General features: G+C 35.3%; 1 protein-coding gene across 1 annotated transcript in view; it reads left to right on the top strand.

Moving 5' to 3' along the window:
- The window catches only part of TMEM30A (transmembrane protein 30A), a 36,421-nt gene extending 16,586 nt beyond the window's left edge, over positions 1-19,835 (top strand). The window contains exons 2-7 of the mRNA XM_002925472.4: positions 4,147-4,254; positions 6,306-6,413; positions 12,139-12,226; positions 13,713-13,856; positions 14,491-14,697; positions 17,141-19,835. Of these exons, the coding sequence (XP_002925518.3) occupies positions 4,147-4,254; positions 6,306-6,413; positions 12,139-12,226; positions 13,713-13,856; positions 14,491-14,697; positions 17,141-17,334 (849 nt within the window). The 3' untranslated portion in view covers positions 17,335-19,835. The remainder of the gene's footprint in view (positions 1-4,146; positions 4,255-6,305; positions 6,414-12,138; positions 12,227-13,712; positions 13,857-14,490; positions 14,698-17,140) is intronic.
- The last annotated feature ends 2,217 nt before the right edge of the window (positions 19,836-22,052 follow it).

The following is a 22,052-nucleotide window of genomic DNA, read 5'->3' as shown; positions in this document are numbered from 1 at the left end:
TATTGTACCTGTTACTTCTCTCACACANATCCACTTGTCCCTCTCCCTCTGTCCCTACCCCTGTTTGTGCTTACTCTATCAAATAAATAAATAAAATCTTAATAAAAAAAAAAAGGTAAAATCCTTGTTTATTGTTCCCACTCAGATTCTTTAATTTATAGAAACATACAACAGATTTCATATGATCCATAGAATTTGATTAGAATATAAAGAATTACATTTGTTCTGTAGCTATAAGTTTAGAATTAAGCTTTTGATTTTTTTAAAACTAATCTTCAAAAAAGATTAAAATAGTGACTGAATCTAAAAAAAATTCAGTTGCTTTTGAGAGGCTGTAAATTATTCTTTTTTAAATTTTCTTTTTTTTTTTTAAGATTTTATTTATTTGAGAGAGAGAGAGAAAGAGCAAGTGCATGAGCAGGGGAGGACAGAGGGAGAGGGAGAAACAGACTCCCCACTGAGCTGGGAGCCCCATGTGAGGCTTAATCCCAGGATCGCGGGATAAGGACCTGAGCTGAAGGCAGACGCATAACGGACTAAGCCACCCAGCTGCCCCTGTAAATAATTTAAATATGGATGTTTATTTCTTCCCTTCACTCTGTTAATCTGGTGAGCATTTTCAAGCGGAATTTTTCTACAGTGATGTATTACCTGTTAATAAAAAAAAAAATACACATTTTAAATACTTTATATTATCAGTATTCTAGGATACCCTGCTGCCTTATTGTACCTGTTACTTCTCTCACACAATCTGTACCTACCTTCTTTCCTACCAGTGTGAAAAGAACATAGGTTTTGGAGAAAAGCAGAACTGGGTTCGAATTCTTGCTCATAATTACTAAGAGGGTAATCTTGAGAAAATTACTAAACTTTCGTAAATAGCAGTTTTCTAGGTTAAAATAAGGAAAACAAAAACAAACTTTGCGGAACTATTGTACTTTTTAATGAGACGATGTGTATTAAGTGCTTATTATGTCAGGCACTTAGCGTCCATTCAATAAACAGTAGCCAGTAAAACACGAAGTATCATTATGGCTCCAGTTTACCTTCCTTAGCCTTATTTCCTTCCAACATGAAAACTGTCCATAAATCCAAAGTGTTTATGCTCATTGTCCTGAAATATAGCTGTGCCCTCTACCTTCTTGCTTCTCTAATGCCCCCCTTTCACTTGTACACATCTTTTTTTTTCCTTTTTGTAATGGCTCAGTTCAAATCCTCCTCTTCTCAGTAAGAAATTATCGGTTCACCTTGTGCTTACGGTCCTCTTTACCATTCAGTTTAACACTTAGCATTTGTAGTAGTTTTCTTTGTATTCATGTGATATATTTTAGTCTCCTACAGGGTGAAGGGGACTGATGCTTCTTCGGAAAAAACAGTTCAGTAGAAGAAATTTGGGCTTGGGGTCAGAAATCTTTGGTTTTAGCCTAGTGCAAGCTGTTGCTATTTGAGTGACTTTGGGCAGGTTTCTGAACGTGTTCTTTTTGTGTATGATGGAAATAACAATATAGGATTTTGGTGAGGATCAGATAAAAAATACAGTATGTGTGTAATAGAAGGGAATGTGTAGACAATATTGAAGTTTAGGTATGATTGCTCTTGTATCTCTTTTGTACCATGTATTATGCCTTGCATGTAGTAAGGCTTAATATGTTAATGCTAGTGATTTAAAAAAAAATACTTTCAGATTTTCCTGAAATCAAAAGACATGCCAATTTTTTATACATTTTGAAAATTATAATCAAAAGATTGTAATGAAAATGTTACAGCTATCCCCCCTTATTCTTGGTTCCAATAAAATGATCAGTTTTAATATACTATAGTATAATTTCTTAGATTTCACATTCCATCATATTAATTATTTTTGTTCAAATAAATAATATATATCTTTGCTTAATCACAATAAATGATTTTTCTTTTGCTCTTGAAACTCATTTGAAAGAGTGATTTGAGAGGTTCGGGTATAGTATAAATAACATATGCTTTGCCTGTCTTCATTTAGGAGACCTGTGTTTTCAGCTTGTTTTAGTTGTATGCTTGACAAACCCTGTTAGAATGATGAAAATCCAAAACAGAACCCCAAACCAAAAACAGAACAGAAAACACAAACTGGGTGGCTTAAATAATGGACATTTATTTCTCATAGTTTTGGAGTCTGGGTAGTCTAAGATCAAGCTGCTGGTAGATTCAGTTCCTGGTGAGGACCCTCTTCCTCACTTGCAGATGCTGCCTTCTCACTTTGTTCTCCCAGGACAGGGTGAGAGAGAGAGAGCTCTGGTCTCTGCTCATAAGGACACTGATCCCGTCATGGGGGCCCTACCTTCATGACCTTATCTAAACCTAATTACCTTCCAGTGGCCTCACCTCCAGATATAATCACATTGAAAATTAGTGCTTCAACACTGAATTTTGGTAGGATACATTTGGTCCCTTATATACATATGGCAAATAGTATATGAAAGATGCTTAACATATATCATTAGAGAATTGTAAATTAAAACAAGATACCACTGTACCCCTGTTAGAATGATGACAATCCAAAAACCAGACAGCAGCACATGCTGGCGAGGATGTGGAGCAACAGAAACTCATTCACAGCTGGTGGGGATGCAAAATAGTACAGAGAGTTTGGCAGCCTCTTAGAAAAATAAGCATGCTCTTACCATACAATCCAGCATTCCTCCTCCTTGTAATTTACTCAAATGGGCTGAAAACTTAGGTTCACACAAAACCTGCAATCAGAATATTTTTTAAAAAAAATTCTTATAATGGAAGAAAAGGCTCATATTAGCTATCAGGCCAGATCTTCTGATACCAGCTGGTGTACTGCAATTCCATTCTGATGCTGACCACCCTGAAATAGCATCAGACTCCACCGCTGTAAGCATGGTTCCCAGTGAGATTGCTGCCACTTTAGACACTGGCTGCAAGTTAGGTGCCCAGGCTACCCACACTTCTGGTCAACTAGCTACAAATCCGGGGGCTTCCTAAGACCCCCCCCACACACACACACACAGAGGACTGTCCTTCAGATGCCAGTTGCAAGCTTAGAGGTCTCCAGGCCATCTGCACTTCTGACCAATTGGCTATGAATCTGGGGTTCTTGTGATCCTTCTCAGTTTCAGTAATTTGCTAGAATGACTTAGGGAAGTGCTAAATTTAGGATTACAGTTTTATTGTAAACAACATAAATTAGGACTAGCTAAATGAAGATGACATGTAAGTTGAGGTCTGGGAGGGTCCTGAATACAGAAGAATCTTTTGCCCTCTCCCTATAGAACCAGGGCACAACACTCTCCTGGTGCATCAAGGGGTAGACCAACCAGGAAGCACCCCTGTGCTTCTGTTTCCAGAGTTTTTTTTGGAGATTTCATGACACAGGCATGATTGATTAAACATTGGCCCATATGATTGAACTAAGTTTCCAGCCTTTCCCCTCTCCCCAGAGTTTGGGCAGGGCCAAAGTCCCTAATCACATATAGTCTTTCTAGGGACCAACCCCCATCCTCAGCAGTCTCTAGCGGAAACTCTAGGGTGTGAATCAAAGGGCTTATCAAAAACAAATACTCTCCTGTCACTGGGGAAATTCCAAGGGTTTTAGAAGCTCCCTGCCAGGAAGCCAGGACAAAGACAAGACAAATTCTCTATTTTACAACACCCAGTTTTTAAGAAAATGGTAGCTCTTGAGATACCTACTAGTTGTTGTGGGTTTTGTTTTTTTTTTTTAATTTGAAAATGTACCATGGAAAGCTGAGGTGACTGAAAAGTATTAAAGATTGGAAATTTAAGAGCAATAACTGATTTACTGATCTCTGTATCAATTTGGTATTTTAATTGTTTAGACTTTTATATAGCTATTTAAATCTTTATACATCATACAGTTAGAATTTTATATCTGATTTTATGCATAAATATATTTCTCCTGGTAAAAAGGAGAGAGGAATTTACTTGGAAAGATGGGCTAGTAGAATAACATAGGACCCTTTTCAGTTTTTATTACCTTACGTTGTCAAAATAGATTACCTTAAAAGCTTTTTTTTCTGGGCTATACATTGCTTTATTGGACTCATTTTTTCTTCTAATAGCAAGTTATTTCACAGTGTATCCACTTTCTCCAAGGAAGTGCTTGCTTACATTTTTCTCTTACAGATTGATTATACCGGAACAGACCCTTCCAGTCCCTGCAATAAATGTTTGTCTCCGAATGCGACACCTTGTTTTTGTACCATTAACTTCACACTGGAACAGTCATTTGAGGTCTGTATTCCAATGTGTTAGAAAAGCCCTGTTTTTAAAAAATGTTGATATTTTATTAAAATTTTTTTACTACTTATTTCACTTTTGTAGAGAAGTCCATATCCTTTTGAGGAAGATTGTTTTGTTCAACTATTGCATTATGCTCTCTGGTAATTAAATACATGTGTTTATTTAAATAGTTTAGTACTTTATAAACTAAATTTAAAACATTTTATCTTTTCACTGGAAAATTTTATTACTGTACAAATCAATGTTGTATCATATTTATATCAAATAATTTTAATACTTTTAATACTAAAGTAAGTTTACTTTGGAAATTTACTAAGTCATTCATTATTTAATTGTATTATTTTTCTATTAGATATGAATTATCATAAATGCAAACACGTAGTGAAACCTTATTGATCTTTTATGTCTTGATAAGCAGTGAGAACACTACTCTGTGTGTGTGTGTAGTTGTGTCCTTTGCATTCATACCTGTTGCTGGAAATTGAACAGATGCTAAAGGATGTAAAGATTCAGAATAGGCATGACAAGACCAGTTTGTACTTTCCTTTACATAAAAATTGAACTTAAAAAATTGTGTTATTCTTCAGGAAGCAAGACTACTATAATGCTTGTCAACTTTTTAAGTTTTTCTACACTTAAAATTTTCTTAAAGGCCAGTTTGACTTTCGTATCCCCGGTGGGTGGTTGCCATCTAGTGGTTGGAGGTGCTCTTGCTCTGAAATCAAGGACAATAACACTACTAAAAAAACATGAAAATAAATTTGGGAGAAGACGTGAATTTATTTTACTCTGTTTCAGCAGAAATAATATATAAATTTAAAACATCATAAAAATTGAAATTTTTTCACTGTGATGAAGAAGACTGTAAAGATGGATGCATTAAGTTCTGCTTTTAGTCTGAACAGGCAGAATTGAGATAAAACAGACTTGCAATGATTAGAAGCTTCAGTAGTTTCCTTCCCCATCCAAAAACACCTATTTCAGAACTTCTCTTTCTGAAAAGCCCCGTTCTTTTGTGAGCATGTATTCCTTCACAAGGCCAAACTTTGAATTGGACTAACAGCCTTTTCAGAGTTATTTTGTCTTAGTATGAAAGGATTTCTTTTTCAATTTATAAGTTGAATTTACTGTACTGCTTCTTAATTGAGATGATCTCTTTTAAAGCATATTCTTTGTTTTTGTGATATTTTTGATAACCAAAAATAATTTTTATGTAAACATTTTCTTTATGTGGAATGGGAAAGTTTGCATAATTTGACATTTGAAAATCAAATTTTAAAATAAGTAATTGTGTATGTGAAAATAACAAATAAAGCCTACTTAAAATGTTACTGTTTTTTTATTGAGTTATTTTTGATCATAGACTATAGAGGTAGCAACTGGAAAGGAGAAAATAGCTCAGTGTTTTTGCTACCTCTTAAAACCTTAAGTCATTCAAGGGGGGGTGGTTTTATGGTGCCTTCTAAATAATTGCAGTGTATGTAGGTCACCCTCTTTCCCAAGTTATTCCAAATTGGCTCCTCCAACTATATTAAAGTATTTTTCTTGATTGTTATGTATTGACTCATTATCTTACTTAACTAATTATTAATTTATTAGTAATATTATGTAGTATCTTGTAGAGAAATTTATTATGTCTCAATTCAAGTTCAGAAGGCAATAAATGAAAGCTTGACCATTATCCGTTTGAAAAGTTGACTCTGGGTGGAGAATAATCTGAATTGGAAAAATTTGAAGTTGAAAGTAGAATAGGCTAATAGATATCTTGAGGGCTTTTTTTCATACAAATAGTGCTTCTCTGAAGTCTTTAAGGACATTTCAAAGTTTATTCTTGAATTTTTGTAACATGCCTTCTTTAACCTTATTTACAATTTGTCGTGTTTTAGGTTGTTAAGGATTGGTAGGATTCATTCCAGTACTTGTTTTAAGTTATCACAAATTCTGAACTAGTAAAGTCCAAATGATACAACTTTTATGTATGCATGAAACAAGTTTATACATAATAGTTTCATATGAAAATTGTTTCCCTTCTCTTTCTTTAGGGCAATGTGTTTATGTATTATGGACTGTCTAACTTCTATCAAAACCATCGTCGTTATGTGAAATCTCGAGATGATAGTCAGCTAAATGGAGATTCTAGTGCTTTACTTGTAAGTAAAATGATGGGAATATGAAAATGTGGTAGATACAAATAAGAATATGTGGTAGTAGCTTAGTTAGAAATGTTAAATTTAATGTTAGGATGAAATTAAAGTGTTACTTGTTATTTATAGTTTGTTTAGTGAGGGTTTTTATTTTTTTTAAGATTTTATTTATTTATTTGACAGAGAGCAAGAGAGCACAAGCAGAGGGAGAGGGAGAAGCAGGCTCCCTGTTTTTTTCTTCAAGATTTTATTTATTTATTTGACAGAGCTCGAAAGATTGAGCAAGAGGGCACAAATGGGGAGCTACAGAGGGAGAGGGAGAAGCAAGCTCCCCACTGAGCGGGGAGCCCAACGTGGGGCTCTGTTTCAGGACTCCGGGATCATGACCTGAGCTGAAGGCAGATGCTTAACTTACTGAGCCACCCAGGCGCCCCAGAACAAATTCCCCTTCGGATGCCCAGCCTGGTTTGGGCTAGAGGATCTTAGTTTCCTGACTTTTGTTCAACTTTTCATAGCAGTGGTTGGTGCCCAAGTATTTTATGTTATTGCTGCCAATGCAGCAAACCTTCAGAACAGTGAATCTCTTAGAATGCAATTTAGGACTATATTGTGACCAGAATGCTCCTGGTATGCATATATCTGCTCTAGGTTATCTTTACTGGTTTTATTGCTAGTTCCTAATGTTTGGGGGCTCAGGAAATAACAAATCTATTTAAAGATTCTGATTAGGTCTCCAATATTTTGCAATACCATATGGGGTTTTAGGACTCAAATCCAGAGAAGGTGATGTTGAGACACAGCCAAGTCCTTAGATCTTTCTGAGTTTGTTGATTGGGATTATAGATTGGGCGTGTTTAGAGACCTGGAAAATGGTGGTTGTTTTACAATTCTTTTATTTAGATACACCGTGCTGTCTTTGCTAAGGGCAAAAGAAGCAGAGATTGATTCTTTTCTTACAGGCTGCAAGCAAAAAGTTTTTAGCCTAGACTAGGAACTAATTAATTTGTTTCTATAAAAGCCGGACAGTAAATGTCTTCCGTTTTGCAGGTCATATGGTCTCTGACACTGCTACTCCCCTCTGCCACTGTAGAATGAAAGTAACCCACAGACAGTACTTGTCATGAATGATAAGTTACAGTAACTGTGTTCCAGTAAAATTTTATTTATAAAAACAGCTGATGGGTTGGATTTGGCCTGTAGTCTGTTATTTATTGATCCCTGAACTAGACCAAAATGCACGATTTTAAGACCAGGTGGCTTTCAAAAATTTTGAAGATTTTAAGAATGGACAGATTGAAGTCTAAGTTACTTAAAACATTGTGCGTAAGGTCCTTCACAATCTGATATCAACCTACCACTCCAACTACTTCATTGTTTCCAGCTTTTATCTTTAATGTACCTTTGGCCTGGCTGCCCTGGGTCATGTGTGCTTCTCCCTAACCATTCCTGGGACCAAGTAATCTGCCCTTTTGGCATTTACATTTTATTTGCCTAGGATGCTGGGTTAAGTCTTGCCCTAGAGGTGCTCTCACCTGGAGGCCTATTTTCTATAGTGCCCTTGGATACAAAATAGCTTCTTTACATATTTAATTCATTCATACCCTATCCCAAGTCACTTCTCACCTTGTTTAACAAACTGTCCCCACATCATGCATTCGTAACTCTATCCACATCATCTGTTCTGGCCCTACTCTCAGGCCATTTTCTACATAGTTGCCATAGTGGTCTTTTAAAAAAATGTAAATACCACTTAAATAATCTTTCAATGGTCTACTACCATTTGGAGTAAAATCTCAGGATGATCTGAACTACGCATAATTCTCAGGTATCATCATGTGTCATTCTGCTTGTTCCCATACTCTAACTACATTCTCCCTTTGCCTTCTCAGAAATAACAAGTTCCTTCTCAGTGGCATGTATTATTCTTTCTGCTTAAAACCTTTTTCTGCCTGCTTGTCACATGCTTGTCTCCTATTCTTTTTAGGTCTTAACTTATGTGATACTACTCCAGAACAAACTTTTCCTTATCATAGATTCTAAAGTAATTTATTTTGCCCTCCCCCATTAATTACTTGCATACCACTTTTGTAACACTTACTGCAATTTGTAATTATATATTTACTTACTTGTCTTCTGTTTTCCCAACTATACTGTATGCTCATGAGTGCAAGGAGCGTTTTAATCACCTTATACCAAGCACTTTGCCAGTGCTTAGCACATGGAAGGCATTTTAATAAATACATGTTGAATGAATATAGACACCTTCATCATGGCTCTTATTTCATATAATGGTTGTATATGGATCTCTTTCCTCTATTGTACTGTGAGCNTTTTTGTAACATGCCTTCTTTAACCTTATTTACAATTTGTCGTGTTTTAGGTTGTTAAGGATTGGTAGGATTCATTCCAGTACTTGTTTTAAGTTATCACAAATTCTGAACTAGTAAAGTCCAAATGATACAACTTTTATGTATGCATGAAACAAGTTTATACATAATAGTTTCATATGAAAATTGTTTCCCTTCTCTTTCTTTAGGGCAATGTGTTTATGTATTATGGACTGTCTAACTTCTATCAAAACCATCGTCGTTATGTGAAATCTCGAGATGATAGTCAGCTAAATGGAGATTCTAGTGCTTTACTTGTAAGTAAAATGATGGGAATATGAAAATGTGGTAGATACAAATAAGAATATGTGGTAGTAGCTTAGTTAGAAATGTTAAATTTAATGTTAGGATGAAATTAAAGTGTTACTTGTTATTTATAGTTTGTTTAGTGAGGGTTTTTATTTTTTTTAAGATTTTATTTATTTATTTGACAGAGAGCAAGAGAGCACAAGCAGAGGGAGAGGGAGAAGCAGGCTCCCTGTTTTTTTCTTCAAGATTTTATTTATTTATTTGACAGAGCTCGAAAGATTGAGCAAGAGGGCACAAATGGGGAGCTACAGAGGGAGAGGGAGAAGCAAGCTCCCCACTGAGCGGGGAGCCCAACGTGGGGCTCTGTTTCAGGACTCCGGGATCATGACCTGAGCTGAAGGCAGATGCTTAACTTACTGAGCCACCCAGGCGCCCCAGAACAAATTCCCCTTCGGATGCCCAGCCTGTTGGGCTAGAGGATCTTAGTTTCCTGACTTTTGTTCAACTTTTCATAGCAGTGGTTGGTGCCCAAGTATTTTATGTTATTGCTGCCAATGCAGCAAACCTTCAGAACAGTGAATCTCTTAGAATGCAATTTAGGACTATATTGTGACCAGAATGCTCCTGGTATGCATATATCTGCTCTAGGTTATCTTTACTGGTTTTATTGCTAGTTCCTAATGTTTGGGGGCTCAGGAAATAACAAATCTATTTAAAGATTCTGGTTAGGTCTCCAATATTTTGCAATACCATATGGGGTTTTAGGACTCAAATCCAGAGAAGGTGATGTTGAGACACAGCCAAGTCCTTAGATCTTTCTGAGTTTGTTGATTGGGATTATAGATTGGGCGTGTTTAGAGACCTGGAAAATGGTGGTTGTTTTACAATTCTTTTATTTAGATACACCGTGCTGTCTTTGCTAAGGGCAAAAGAAGCAGAGATTGATTCTTTTCTTACAGGCTGCAAGCAAAAAGTTTTTAGCCTAGACTAGGAACTAATTAATTTGTTTCTATAAAAGCCGGACAGTAAATGTCTTCCGTTTTGCAGGTCATATGGTCTCTGACACTGCTACTCCCCTCTGCCACTGTAGAATGAAAGTAACCCACAGACAGTACTTGTCATGAATGATAAGTTACAGTAACTGTGTTCCAGTAAAATTTTATTTATAAAAACAGCTGATGGGTTGCATTTGGCCTGTAGTCTGTTATTTATTGATCCCTGAACTAGACCAAAATGCACGATTTTAAGACCAGGTGGCTTTCAAAAATTTTGAAGATTTTAAGAATGGACAGATTGAAGTCTAAGTTACTTAAAACATTGTGCGTAAGGTCCTTCACAATCTGATATCAACCTACCACTCCAACTACTTCATTGTTTCCAGCTTTTATCTTTAATGTACCTTTGGCCTGGCTGCCCTGGGTCATGTGTGCTTCTCCCTAACCATTCCTGGGACCAAGTAATCTGCCCTTTTGGCATTTACATTTTATTTGCCTAGGATGCTGGGTTAAGTCTTGCCCTAGAGGTGCTCTCACCTGGAGGCCTATTTTCTATAGTGCCCTTGGATACAAAATAGCTTCTTTACATATTTAATTCATTCATACCCTATCCCAAGTCACTTCTCACCTTGTTTAACAAACTATCCCCACATCATGCATTCGTAACTCTATCCACATCATCTGTTCTGGCCCTACTCTCAGGCCATTTTCTACATAGTTGCCATAGTGGTCTTTTAAAAAAATGTAAATACCACTTAAATAATCTTTCAATGGTCTACTACCATTTGGAGTAAAATCTCAGGATGATCTGAACTACGCATAATTCTCAGGTATCATCATGTGTCATTCTGCTTGTTCCCATACTCTAACTACATTCTCCCTTTGCCTTCTCAGAAATAACAAGTTCCTTCTCAGTGGCATGTATTATTCTTTCTGCTTAAAACCTTTTTCTGCCTGCTTGTCACATGCTTGTCTCCTATTCTTTTTAGGTCTTAACTTATGTGATACTACTCCAGAACAAACTTTTCCTTATCATAGATTCTAAAGTAATTTATTTTGCCCTCCCCCATTAATTACTTGCATACCACTTTTGTAACACTTACTGCAATTTGTAATTATATATTTACTTACTTGTCTTCTGTTTTCCCAACTATACTGTATGCTCATGAGTGCAAGGAGCGTTTTAATCACCTTATACCAAGCACTTTGCCAGTGCTTAGCACATGGAAGGCATTTTAATAAATACATGTTGAATGAATATAGACACCTTCATCATGGCTCTTATTTCATATAATGGTTGTATATGGATCTCTTTCCTCTATTGTACTGTGAGCTGCTTAAAAGCAGGGACTTTATTTATTTTTTCTGTGTCTAGCACCTTGCAGGATACATGGTATATTAGATAGTCAATAAGTGGCTTTCCTAAACCAGTTACTGGAAAGTATCTAACATTGCTTGGTTTAGGATCTCTGATGCATTAGGTAGTAAATAATATTTTCCTTTCTTTTAAAACTTCCTAAAGAATTCAGTGGCTAGAATATATTTGCCCTACTGAGAGTTCCTCAGTGCCCTCCTTCCTTCCTTAGACATGGGACCATGGGATTAGCCCAGAATTGCAAAATTTGAGGTGATCTAGTTGAACATGTTCATTTTCTAAGTGAAGCCCAGCTAAATCAAGGGAATCAGTACATAGTACATAGGTGGAACTAGAGCCTCCAGTTTGCTTTCAGTTGAAGATTCCTTTTATTATGCCAGAACTGGATTGACCAGAGGCTGCTTCTTAATTTTTCTTGAGCAGAAAACTCTTTGTGGTATGATTTTTGTGTTGATACGAAAATTTTTAAAAAGTCAATTTGATATATGCCCGTATGACAAAATATTTGCAAGGAAGGGTTACATAAAAAGGTAACATGGTAACATAAGAAATAATTTGAGTATTTAAATGTGGTATTATAGTCTTTACAATACAGACTTATTTTGTATGTATTGTAAGTGAGACACATGTAGGGATTGAATTTTTAATCAGTAATTATGGCTAGCTCATAGTTCCCCCAGAGGCCTGTGTGATAATTTCTCTCTTCTTTTCCTTCTAAACCTCAGAATCCCAGTAAGGAATGTGAGCCTTATCGAAGAAATGAAGACAAGCCAATTGCTCCTTGTGGAGCTATTGCCAACAGCATGTTTAATGGTATGATACAGATACAAACAAAGATACAGATTATAAACATATATAAATAGGAAAATTTGTGTAATTTATTGATATTGATTTGATAGTCTAGTAAACATGAATGAAATTGAGAAATTGAGCAACTTTTTTTTTTTTAATGATTCATTTATTTGAGAGAGCGCTCAAGAGCACTTGCACATATGCAAGTTGGGGGAGGGGCAGAGGGAGAGAATATACAAGCAGACTACCTGCTGGCATGGAGCTCGACTCCAGGCTCCATCTCATGACCCATGAGATCATGACCTGAGCCGAAACCAGGAGATCATGACCTGAGCCAAAACCAGGAGTCGGATGCTTAAACTGGCTGAGCCACCCAGGTGCCCTGATTAAAATAAATATATCAGTTAGTTATTTAATGGGATGTTATAATGTTTTGTGACATGTTTTTGAGAGTTCTTATATTTTAAGAATGAATTTCTCTCTGGGAAGAAGAAGCAGAGACATTCTGCTAGCCTTCATACTTCATATATGAGAGAATAAAAGCCAGGCTGTCTTCCATCAACTCTGAATATTTATACCAATGCAAAGAAGCTATAGTTGATCACTTAAAGCAGCACTGTCTGATATTAATATAATGTAAGCCATCAATGTGAGACATGTATATATGTTAAAATTTTCTGATATTCACATTAAAAACAATAAAAGCAAGTGAAATTAATTTTAATAATATATTTTATTGAACCCCAAAATTACCTTTTTACCTATAAGTGATACTCAATATATAAAATTTATGAATGAGATGTTTTGTATCCTATTTTTTTGTATTGAGTTTTTTTATTTCTGAAATATATACTTATAAAACGTATTCATTTGGACCAGCCCTAATTTCAGTGGCTCTGTAGCCGTGCGGCTGGTGGCTGCTGTATTGGACAGTACAGATAGAGAAATGGATAAGCCAGAAACTATTCAAGAATGTGTTTTTTTTTTTTAAGATTTTATTTATTTATTTGACACAGAAGGCACAAGCAGGTGGAGTGGCAGGCAGAGGGAGAGGGAGAAACAGGCTCCCCGCTGAGCAAGGAGCCCAACACAGGGTTCGATCCCAGGAGCCTGGGATCATGACCTGAGCTGAAGGCAGATGCTTAACCAACTGAGCCACCCAGGTGCCCCAGGAATGTGTTTTTTAAAGGAAAGGAGGAGAAGCAGATTTACCCTGTAAAATATTTTATTTTGGGTTAATATTAAAACATTTGATCTTATTACGTATCGGTTAGCTAGGTAAGAGAAGTGACCTCTAACTATATTGAAGAGAGAGAAGTCCATCTAGGATTATAAAGTTGCCATAGGTAATTCACATGTAAGTAATCAAGAGCAAATGTACAGCGTATGCCTGCCTACTCTGTTACAACCACTTTTGGGAGCAGATACCAGATCCTCATTTCTCATAGAGTATAGTAGGTGCTGTGGATTTTCAGTATTTAACAATATCTTCTTTTTTTCTGTTTAGATACATTAGAATTGTTTCTTGTTGGCAATGAATCTTATCCTATACCTATTCCTTTGAAAAAGAAAGGTATTGCTTGGTGGACAGATAAAAATGTGAAATTCAGAAATCCCCCTGGAGGAGAAAGTCTAAAAGAACGATTCAAAGGTAAAATTTACTAATATTTCTTTAAAACATGATATAAGCTAGGAGTTTTAATGAAGTACCTAAAATTTTCTATTTTTAGAATCTTAAAAATGTTTATGCTTTTTTAAAAAACAGCAACTTTTCTTTATACCAACTTAGGTAAAATATTTGTATGTTCTAATGTACTGAAATTCTAAAGGAAATGTGTATGTACTTCTAATCTTGAATTTTTCTAGTATTTTCTTATAAGCATTTCAGTCATTGTCTTTTAAAACTGCAGGCAAGTTTCTTTTAAACAGACCCAATTTTTTATTATAGTTATAAATTAAAATTTATTTTTGATTCTGTGCCTCAATTTCATAATGTAATGTTTTTTACCATTATATCTTTGCACTAAATCATCTTACCAATGGCATACTTTTAGTATTTTCTTAATGGAGATAGTCATCAAATCTTTGTAGTTATTTGTTGTTACATGAGGAATTGGTTTGTTTCTAGATTTTAAGACTTTCTGAGAATATATTTATACCTTTGAAAATACGCAAAATAGATTGTGTATTATATTATCTTTGTTTTATTTGAGTGAATTTTCAGTGAAACTCATAATAGAATTGAATATTTTGTCCCCTCCCCTCACCCCTTTTTTTTTTTTAAGATACAACAAAGCCAGTAAACTGGGTTAAACCAGTGTACATGCTGGATTCTGAACCAGATAATAATGGGTTCATAAATGAGGATTTTATTGTTTGGATGCGTACTGCAGCATTACCTACTTTTCGTAAGTTATATCGTCTTATAGAGCGGAAAAGTGATTTACATCCAACATTACCAGCTGGACGATACTATTTGAATATCACGTACAGTATCCTTTTTTGGCCATGTGCACAGATTCATAGAATTTGGAAGGAGCGTAGTTCAGCCTTAACTCAGTTATGCGAGATGCTACTCTGTTTTAGTTTCGATCTCTGCATTTTTATGAGTATGTGTGTATATATGAGAAAGTATCTTTTCATTTTTATCTTCCAGAAGTCTTAAATTTTGATAATACTTTGTACTAGGATTTCAGGATATTATTTGGTAAAATTATTTAAGATGCTGGTGTTCGGTTTATTAATAAGCTAACTATTTCTACAGTGGAGATTGTGATTGAGCTTAATTCAAAGGCCAGTGAGCATAACTGATGCTAAACAAGCATTGGTGGTACTGGGCTCCTTAATATATATTTTTAGATATTAAAAATCAGTGGATGTTAGTTCACATCAACATAATTGTTTATAACTATTGTTCTGTTCATAGTACCAAAACATTTTTATCATTAGCTGTTCCACATTAATAATTCAGGTGTACTTTTCAGTGCTTATAAATATCATTTATTTCATTCTAATTATATGTCAACATTGTACTAAGTACTGTCCATACATTGTTTCATTTAATTGAAACATTATAAGATGGGTATCATCTCCATGTCATAGAGAAGAATACAGGAGCATAGAGTGTTCAAGTAACTTACCGAAGGTTGTACAGGTAATAAGTAGAAGAGTTGGGGTTCATAATCCAGCTATCGACTCCAAAGGCCACGACACTACTACAGGCTGTATCCCCGGTTACTTCACTCAGATAGTCAGACTAGGCCCCATTGTCCTGGAGACAAAGTCTTCCTTAGCTGGAAATACTGGACACGACCTCTTATTCTAAGCAGAGTCCTTTTATTTTTTAATCTGTAGCCCATTGCTTACATGTATCATGAATGAAAAGTTTCTCAAATATTAGCATTTGCATGTTTTCTAATGATCTTTGCATTTTTGAGTTTTCATCATCCAAGTTAGCCATAAGTGTATAGTTTTGGTTTTATAATGCATTAGTGAATGATTAAATTAATAGACCTAATTTCAAAAGAAATGTCTTTTTAGATCCTTAGTCTCTTGATTTTTCATTCGAGTATGCAACTGAATATGACCTGATAATGACAGGCTAAAAGTAGCCAACTTTTGGAACCTAGGCCCATATGGGAGCAATTTTACACAGACAGACCCAGTTGAGGTGCTGATAGAAAGAACATTATCCTGAGGCTATTGCCAAAGTAAAAGGCAACTCCGTCACAGTTAGCATTCAGAAAATCTAATCTAATAAGGTGTAAGGACATATACAAGCCTGTAGCCTAGAGCATAGTAAAGGCAAGTCTTTGGAGTACTCAGTACTTTGTCTTAGTTAATAGACTATTTGCATCCCAGGCATTGAGAAGAGAACTGTCAGGAGGAATGTTAGCTCTCAAAGACTGATGAGACAGGAACCTGGGTTGGCAAAGCATCAAGGGTAATTACAAAAATTACATATAACGTAGGAACCTAGATCTTAGAATTAAGACAGAAGCCCATTTTGGGGGGTTGATACAGAGAGAGGCTAGATGGGTGATTTGATACTTTGCCCCCCAGAGTGTTTTATTGGTTGTTCTAACTATCTTATTACAGTCATTCCTGCATCAGGTTAGGATTGATTTAAGAAAGTGGCAGAGTCTGCCATTTGGAGTAATAAGGTCCATCTGTGGGGATGGAAAATTACAGAAGCTAGAGAAACAGATGGGACCTAAACTTGATTCAATAGATGCTTTTGAAAAGGTTGTAAACCTTTCTGCCCTAATTCTCCCCAAAATCTTAGAATTGGTCCATGTAGATAGTTTATCCAGTATCCTGGTGTCCCATTTCTTAAATCTCTTTAACAGTCCACCCTTCACTTCTACTCTGTTTCAGCCATCAGCTCTGTGTCACACCATGAGTTTTGTCATTGCTCCAAATCAGCAAGTTAAAGCTTCAGTATCATACTGTTTGACCTCGTGCTCAGGGTCCTCTCATATTCTCATAATTACTCTCTCATTCATGCTCTTTGAGCTCACGGAGACCTCCAGTCTCTTCACTCTTCCTTTTTCTTCTGGTCTGTCAATCTCCTTTTCCTCTGTGGGTTTTATTGCTGTTCATCTGAAATATTTGTTTCACATTACAGTTTTTGTGGCCTTTTGCCCCTTCTTTGTAATGAGAGTAAAAGCACCTGAGAAACCATATGACTCTTCATTTGAATTTGGTTGTTTTTGCTTGTAAACTTCATGGATTTTACTACCAGTGTTTAACTTGCTAAATCAGCACTTCAGGGTAATAATTATATAATTATTTTGTGATTCAGAAAACGTGAGTAAGGTGCCTGTGTATCATAGAATTATACCAGTGAATTACAAGCAATTAAAAATGCGAGATTTTTAAGTTGTGTTTTAAAAATCTACGAGAAATGGAAAAGTCTTCCTATACGCTCTTCAGATTACCCTGTACATTCTTTTGATGGACGAAAACGGATGATCTTGAGCACTATTTCATGGATGGGAGGAAAAAATCCATTTTTGGGGATTGCTTACATCGCTATTGGATCCATCTCCTTTCTTCTGGGAGTTGTACTGCTAGTAATTAATCATAAATATAGAAACAGTAGTAATACTGCTGACATTACCATTTAATTTTATATTCTGAAAACAAATTTACTGCATGTGCATCAAGGCCAGTCCTGTTCAACCTAGCTTTCGAATGCTGATGTCTGGTTAGTATGTCATTTTTGAAGTTGGCACGTAACTTTTTTTTTAAAGAGCAGTTTTTGTCCTTTGCTGCTTCTTTATGGATGTCTTGTGAAAATATATGACGGGTATGAAACAAATTAACTATATTGGTCATATCAACACTGTAACTGCTAACATGGCATTCTAATGTTTGCCTTTTGTTGGGTCAGGCCATATGATGCATAGAGCCTCTTTCATGTGAAATGCATCTACTGCTTAAATGTTTATGCTGTGTTGGTAATATTATATTGACATATGATGCTGTATACGTGTGCCTGTTGTGTGAAGAAAGGGATTACAAGATGTATGAATATAATGATTTGCTAACCTTGCAGGATTCAGAGTTACGAAACGATGAAGAAAGACCAAATTAAATAAAACACTTCATCATTTTCATGTGTCGTGTGTAAAGGCTTAAAGTACCATCTTTGCTGAGGTGGTTCCTGTATTCAATTTATCCAGTACAGTTCTTTGTCAAGTTTAGCTTTGATTTCAAAGGACAAGGACATGCTTACCTTGTCTAGCATAGGAATTAATGGTCATGTCTGAAGAGGTCAGGTGGGTCGCAGGTGGGAGAATTTAAAATTCCTTTTTCCATTTGGTTAAGATGTTGCAGTCAGGAACCCCAACTCACTTGATATGTTTTTACATGTGATCATTTCCCTTGAAGCTTACACTTCATAAGGGATGCAAGAATATAGGTGAGATGGGAAAACTTCTTGGCAGACCTTCATCTTCTGCCTCAACTATAAACCAGATGTAAATGTTCAAAGGAGACTGTTTTCATTCTTGTGGTATTTAACATTCAGAAATTTGCTTCAGCATTGGAAATACCTCAAGCTGTTTTTATTTTGCAGGTAAGTTTTGATTTAAGTACTAATGTTATATTGCAGAAATTTTAGAAAACAGTAACCTTCATTTCTTCTGTATTTCATTCAATTTTTGTATATAGGTCAAATGTGGATGTGTATGCACATTCTCTCTAGTTAAGGTACCAATTATTTTGGTTGGTTTTTCTAAAACATACTTTAAAAATAAATTCTTTAAATTTCCTAATTAAATTCTGGAGATTTTACAATATGCACATGATAAATTATAATATGTATATGGTTGGAGTTATTTTATTTTCTATTAACTGGAATTATTTTAATATTCCTTATTGAATAAATGCTGTAATTTGTTGGCTATGGAACTTATTCTTGAATGTAAACTTATTTTTTCACATGCATGAAAATGTATGTCTTAATCAGAGATGGCTTAATTGCATTGAAATTGCTTTTTTTTTTTTTTACTAAAATAACCCATATGTTTGTATAAAAGAATAGCTGTTTATTCAGAGTCTGTAATTATTTCCTTCAGTTGTATTTTAAATCAAAAGCTCTGGGTAATGTATCAATTTTGATTAATATATGTTTTTTTAAAAAAAAATAATGTAATGTTTAATAGAAATGTGCCACACTTCGTAGGTTTTGTATAACATGAAATTCAGTTAAAAGAACTTGTAGTTCATAATGACTTTTAACTGGTAGACTATTACTTGCATGAGGTACTTACTGTATGATTATCCTGAAATTTCTGAATGCATAGGGTATTCTTTGTCTAAAAATATCCTTTGTTTTGTCAGTCCTTCAGAATATTGTTATTTATTCTGATAATTGACCCTCTTGCACATGGCAGTTTATTTTCTGGGATACCTCATTGGGGGAAAAAGGCTTTTGCCAGTCTTTCCAGATTGAGTTTGTGTTGTTGAAGGAGGACTGCCATCCTGCATCTCTTTTTCTGATTAGGGGACCAAAGGTGCCGCTAAAGAAATATTGAAGACCTTTCCAATACTTTCTCATCTTTGGTGAAGACAGAATCTTAAAATATATTTGGAGTTTCATCTATTTTACAAGTTCATTGATGGCCCAATTCCCTTCCGGTCTCCTGCCATTTGAGCTATAAGGGGCTCCTGTTACTAATTATGAAGAATGTGGAACATTCAGATGGCCTATGTGAAGCAGGGTGGGGAGAGGAAAAACATTTCTTATGGGTTTTATGCTCATCTTTTGGAAATACTGATGTCATATTCAACTTTCAGAGAATCATATTGCATTTTATTGCATTTAGGTTAAGTAGAAGGCATTGAAGAATGCATTGAAGAATGCATATATTTTGATATATGAAGCTTCCCAATTGAAGGAATTATTTAATAAGTAAAAGCTAAGAAATTTCATTGAAATCATAAGGCAGTTAAAAATGGTAAAAATAACTGTCCTACCTAATGGATAATTATTCAAGAGGAGAGTCAAGTGAATATTTTTTGTTTATTGGTTAGTAACAGTTTATTTGTAACCGTGATTATATTTAAAGATAATGTTCTGTTTTTAGTATGTTCCGTATTAATAAAAATGAACAAAATTAATTTTGCTATGTTCAAGTGTCTTGCTAAAATAATAATGCCCCAGTGTTCTTGCTAATGTTGAACACTAAATTTTAGCTCAAGTTTAATAAGTCCCAAGTTTTAACATTTCCATGTCTAGATTTGATTGCCAGTAAGTGTACGTATTAATCACTTTGACAGCATTAACTGCAAGATTTGTCTGTATTACTGGGAAACATCTCTTCTTACGAGAAGGTGGTCAGAGTGTCACCTGAATTATAGGCAGATGGGCTCAATTTGGTATTGGATCAAGGAAATGTCTAGTAAATAGAAAAGGAAGAACCGGTAGAGAAGCAAGAATAATGAAAATAATGAAGAGGGCAGGGCATACAGGAAATGAAAAGCCAGACCAGGAAGGAGGAACTGCTGACTGTAGGGTTAATCAGTGCTGGTGAGTCTGCTCACCTCCTATCTTTATGGAAACACTGCCTTAGAATGATAGTATGGTCCTTTGTTGGTTAAGATGAAAGCTTTGTTCTTTGTGAACACGGTTATTTTGAGGGGAGGGTAGAGGGAGTAAGGAAGTGTTGTTTCAAGAAGAATTTTGATGCATAAATGTTTGTTGTAGAGTTTGGATGATCTAGTCAAGTGTTTTAGAGCTTTTTTTTTTTTTTCTTTGCCCATGCCCCATTTGATAAACATAAATCATATTTCCCCTAATGTCATTTGAAATTTCAGAATAAATATGTCTAAAATCAAATCAACCATGTGACCTTATTTGATTTTATCTATTAGTAAGTGTATAAACATACATTTTATCAAAGTAACATGTATACACACTTAAAATCTCCCTGTCCCAACTTTCTTTATTTTTTTTAAGATTTGGTTTATCCATTTGTCAGAGCACAGGAGCACACAAGCACAGGGAGTGGCAGGCAGAGGGAGAAGCAGGCTCCCTGCTGAGCAAGGAGCCTGATTCAAGTCTCAATCCCAGGACCCTAGGATCATGACCCGAGCTGAAGGCAGACACCTAACTGACTGAGCCACTCAGGCTTCCCTCCCTGTCCCAACTTTAACTTTCAGAGATAATCACTTTTAGTCCAAAAGTTTCTTTCGGTATTTGCTTTAGTATATCTGAGTAATAAAATCATATGACTTCTACTGTTGCTTTATTTAACAGTTTTAGGCGTTATTATCTTCTTGATAATGTTACCTGAGGATTTAGCTCTTTAACACACCTACTTCCTCTTCTCCCATTGTGTTATTATAGTTATATTTAGTAAATACAGTAGCTATTGTTTAATTATGACTATAGAGCACAGCAGTGCCCCACGATTATGTTTTGCATCATTTCGTTTTTCCTAGAATTAACATTTTTAACACATAACTTTCTGGAAACCTATCTTAAACTCTCTTTAATTTCTCTGTCAGGTCCATTATGTTCTCATCAATAGTTTTGAGGGGTTTTTGTCCCCAAATATCAGATAGTCTGATTCCCTGTTTTTACTAGGGAGGTCTATTCTGTATTTGTCCTTCCATGCCAATCTTTACTGGTGGTTCTCTTGGCCAGTTACACAGCCATTATCCCATGACCTCCTCTTGTCACCCTTCTGTTGTTGGATCTGTGTCCTGGCTTATTCTCTAGTTTACTGGAGCACTTCCTAAAGCACTTAAAGCTTCCTAAGAGGTGGTATATGAGAGGCCAGTTTTCTGAATCCTTACATGTCTAAAATGCCTGTATTCCGTTCTCACAATTTCATTGATAGTTTGACTACATATACAATTTTAAGTTTAAAATAATTTTCCCTTAGGGTTTTGAAGTCATTGCCCCACCCTCTTCTAGGTTTCACTTTTACTTTTGAGAAATCAGATTCTGTCCTAATCAGATACTGGATCTCCTAGACTGATGCTTAATTTTCTTCTCTTTTTTCTCCGGTTGTTTAGACACTTTGTGTTTAGACACTTTGTCTTTGTGCTTTCTAGAAGATTTCATTTTGATCTTCCAACATTATCTTCTGTTGAATTTTTTGTATATTTAAAAAGTATTTTATTTCTAAGACTTCCTTTATTTCTATTGTTTCTGAAAATATATTCATCTTAGTTCACAGATAAAATATTTTTCTGAAGATATATATGCTTTTTTTTCTTTGTTAGCATTGATTTTTGCTGTTGCTATTTTAAATTTTTTTTTTCCTCTTCTTCATGTAGGTGACTTTCTTTGTATTTCCGGCTAGTCTTGACAATCTGTCATATGTGAATG

The sequence above is a fragment of the Ailuropoda melanoleuca genome, chromosome 19, assembly GCF_002007445.2.
Source record: "Ailuropoda melanoleuca isolate Jingjing chromosome 19, ASM200744v2, whole genome shotgun sequence".
Taxonomy (NCBI): Eukaryota; Metazoa; Chordata; class Mammalia; order Carnivora; family Ursidae; genus Ailuropoda; species Ailuropoda melanoleuca.
This window is presented reverse-complemented; position numbering and strand designations above follow the sequence as displayed.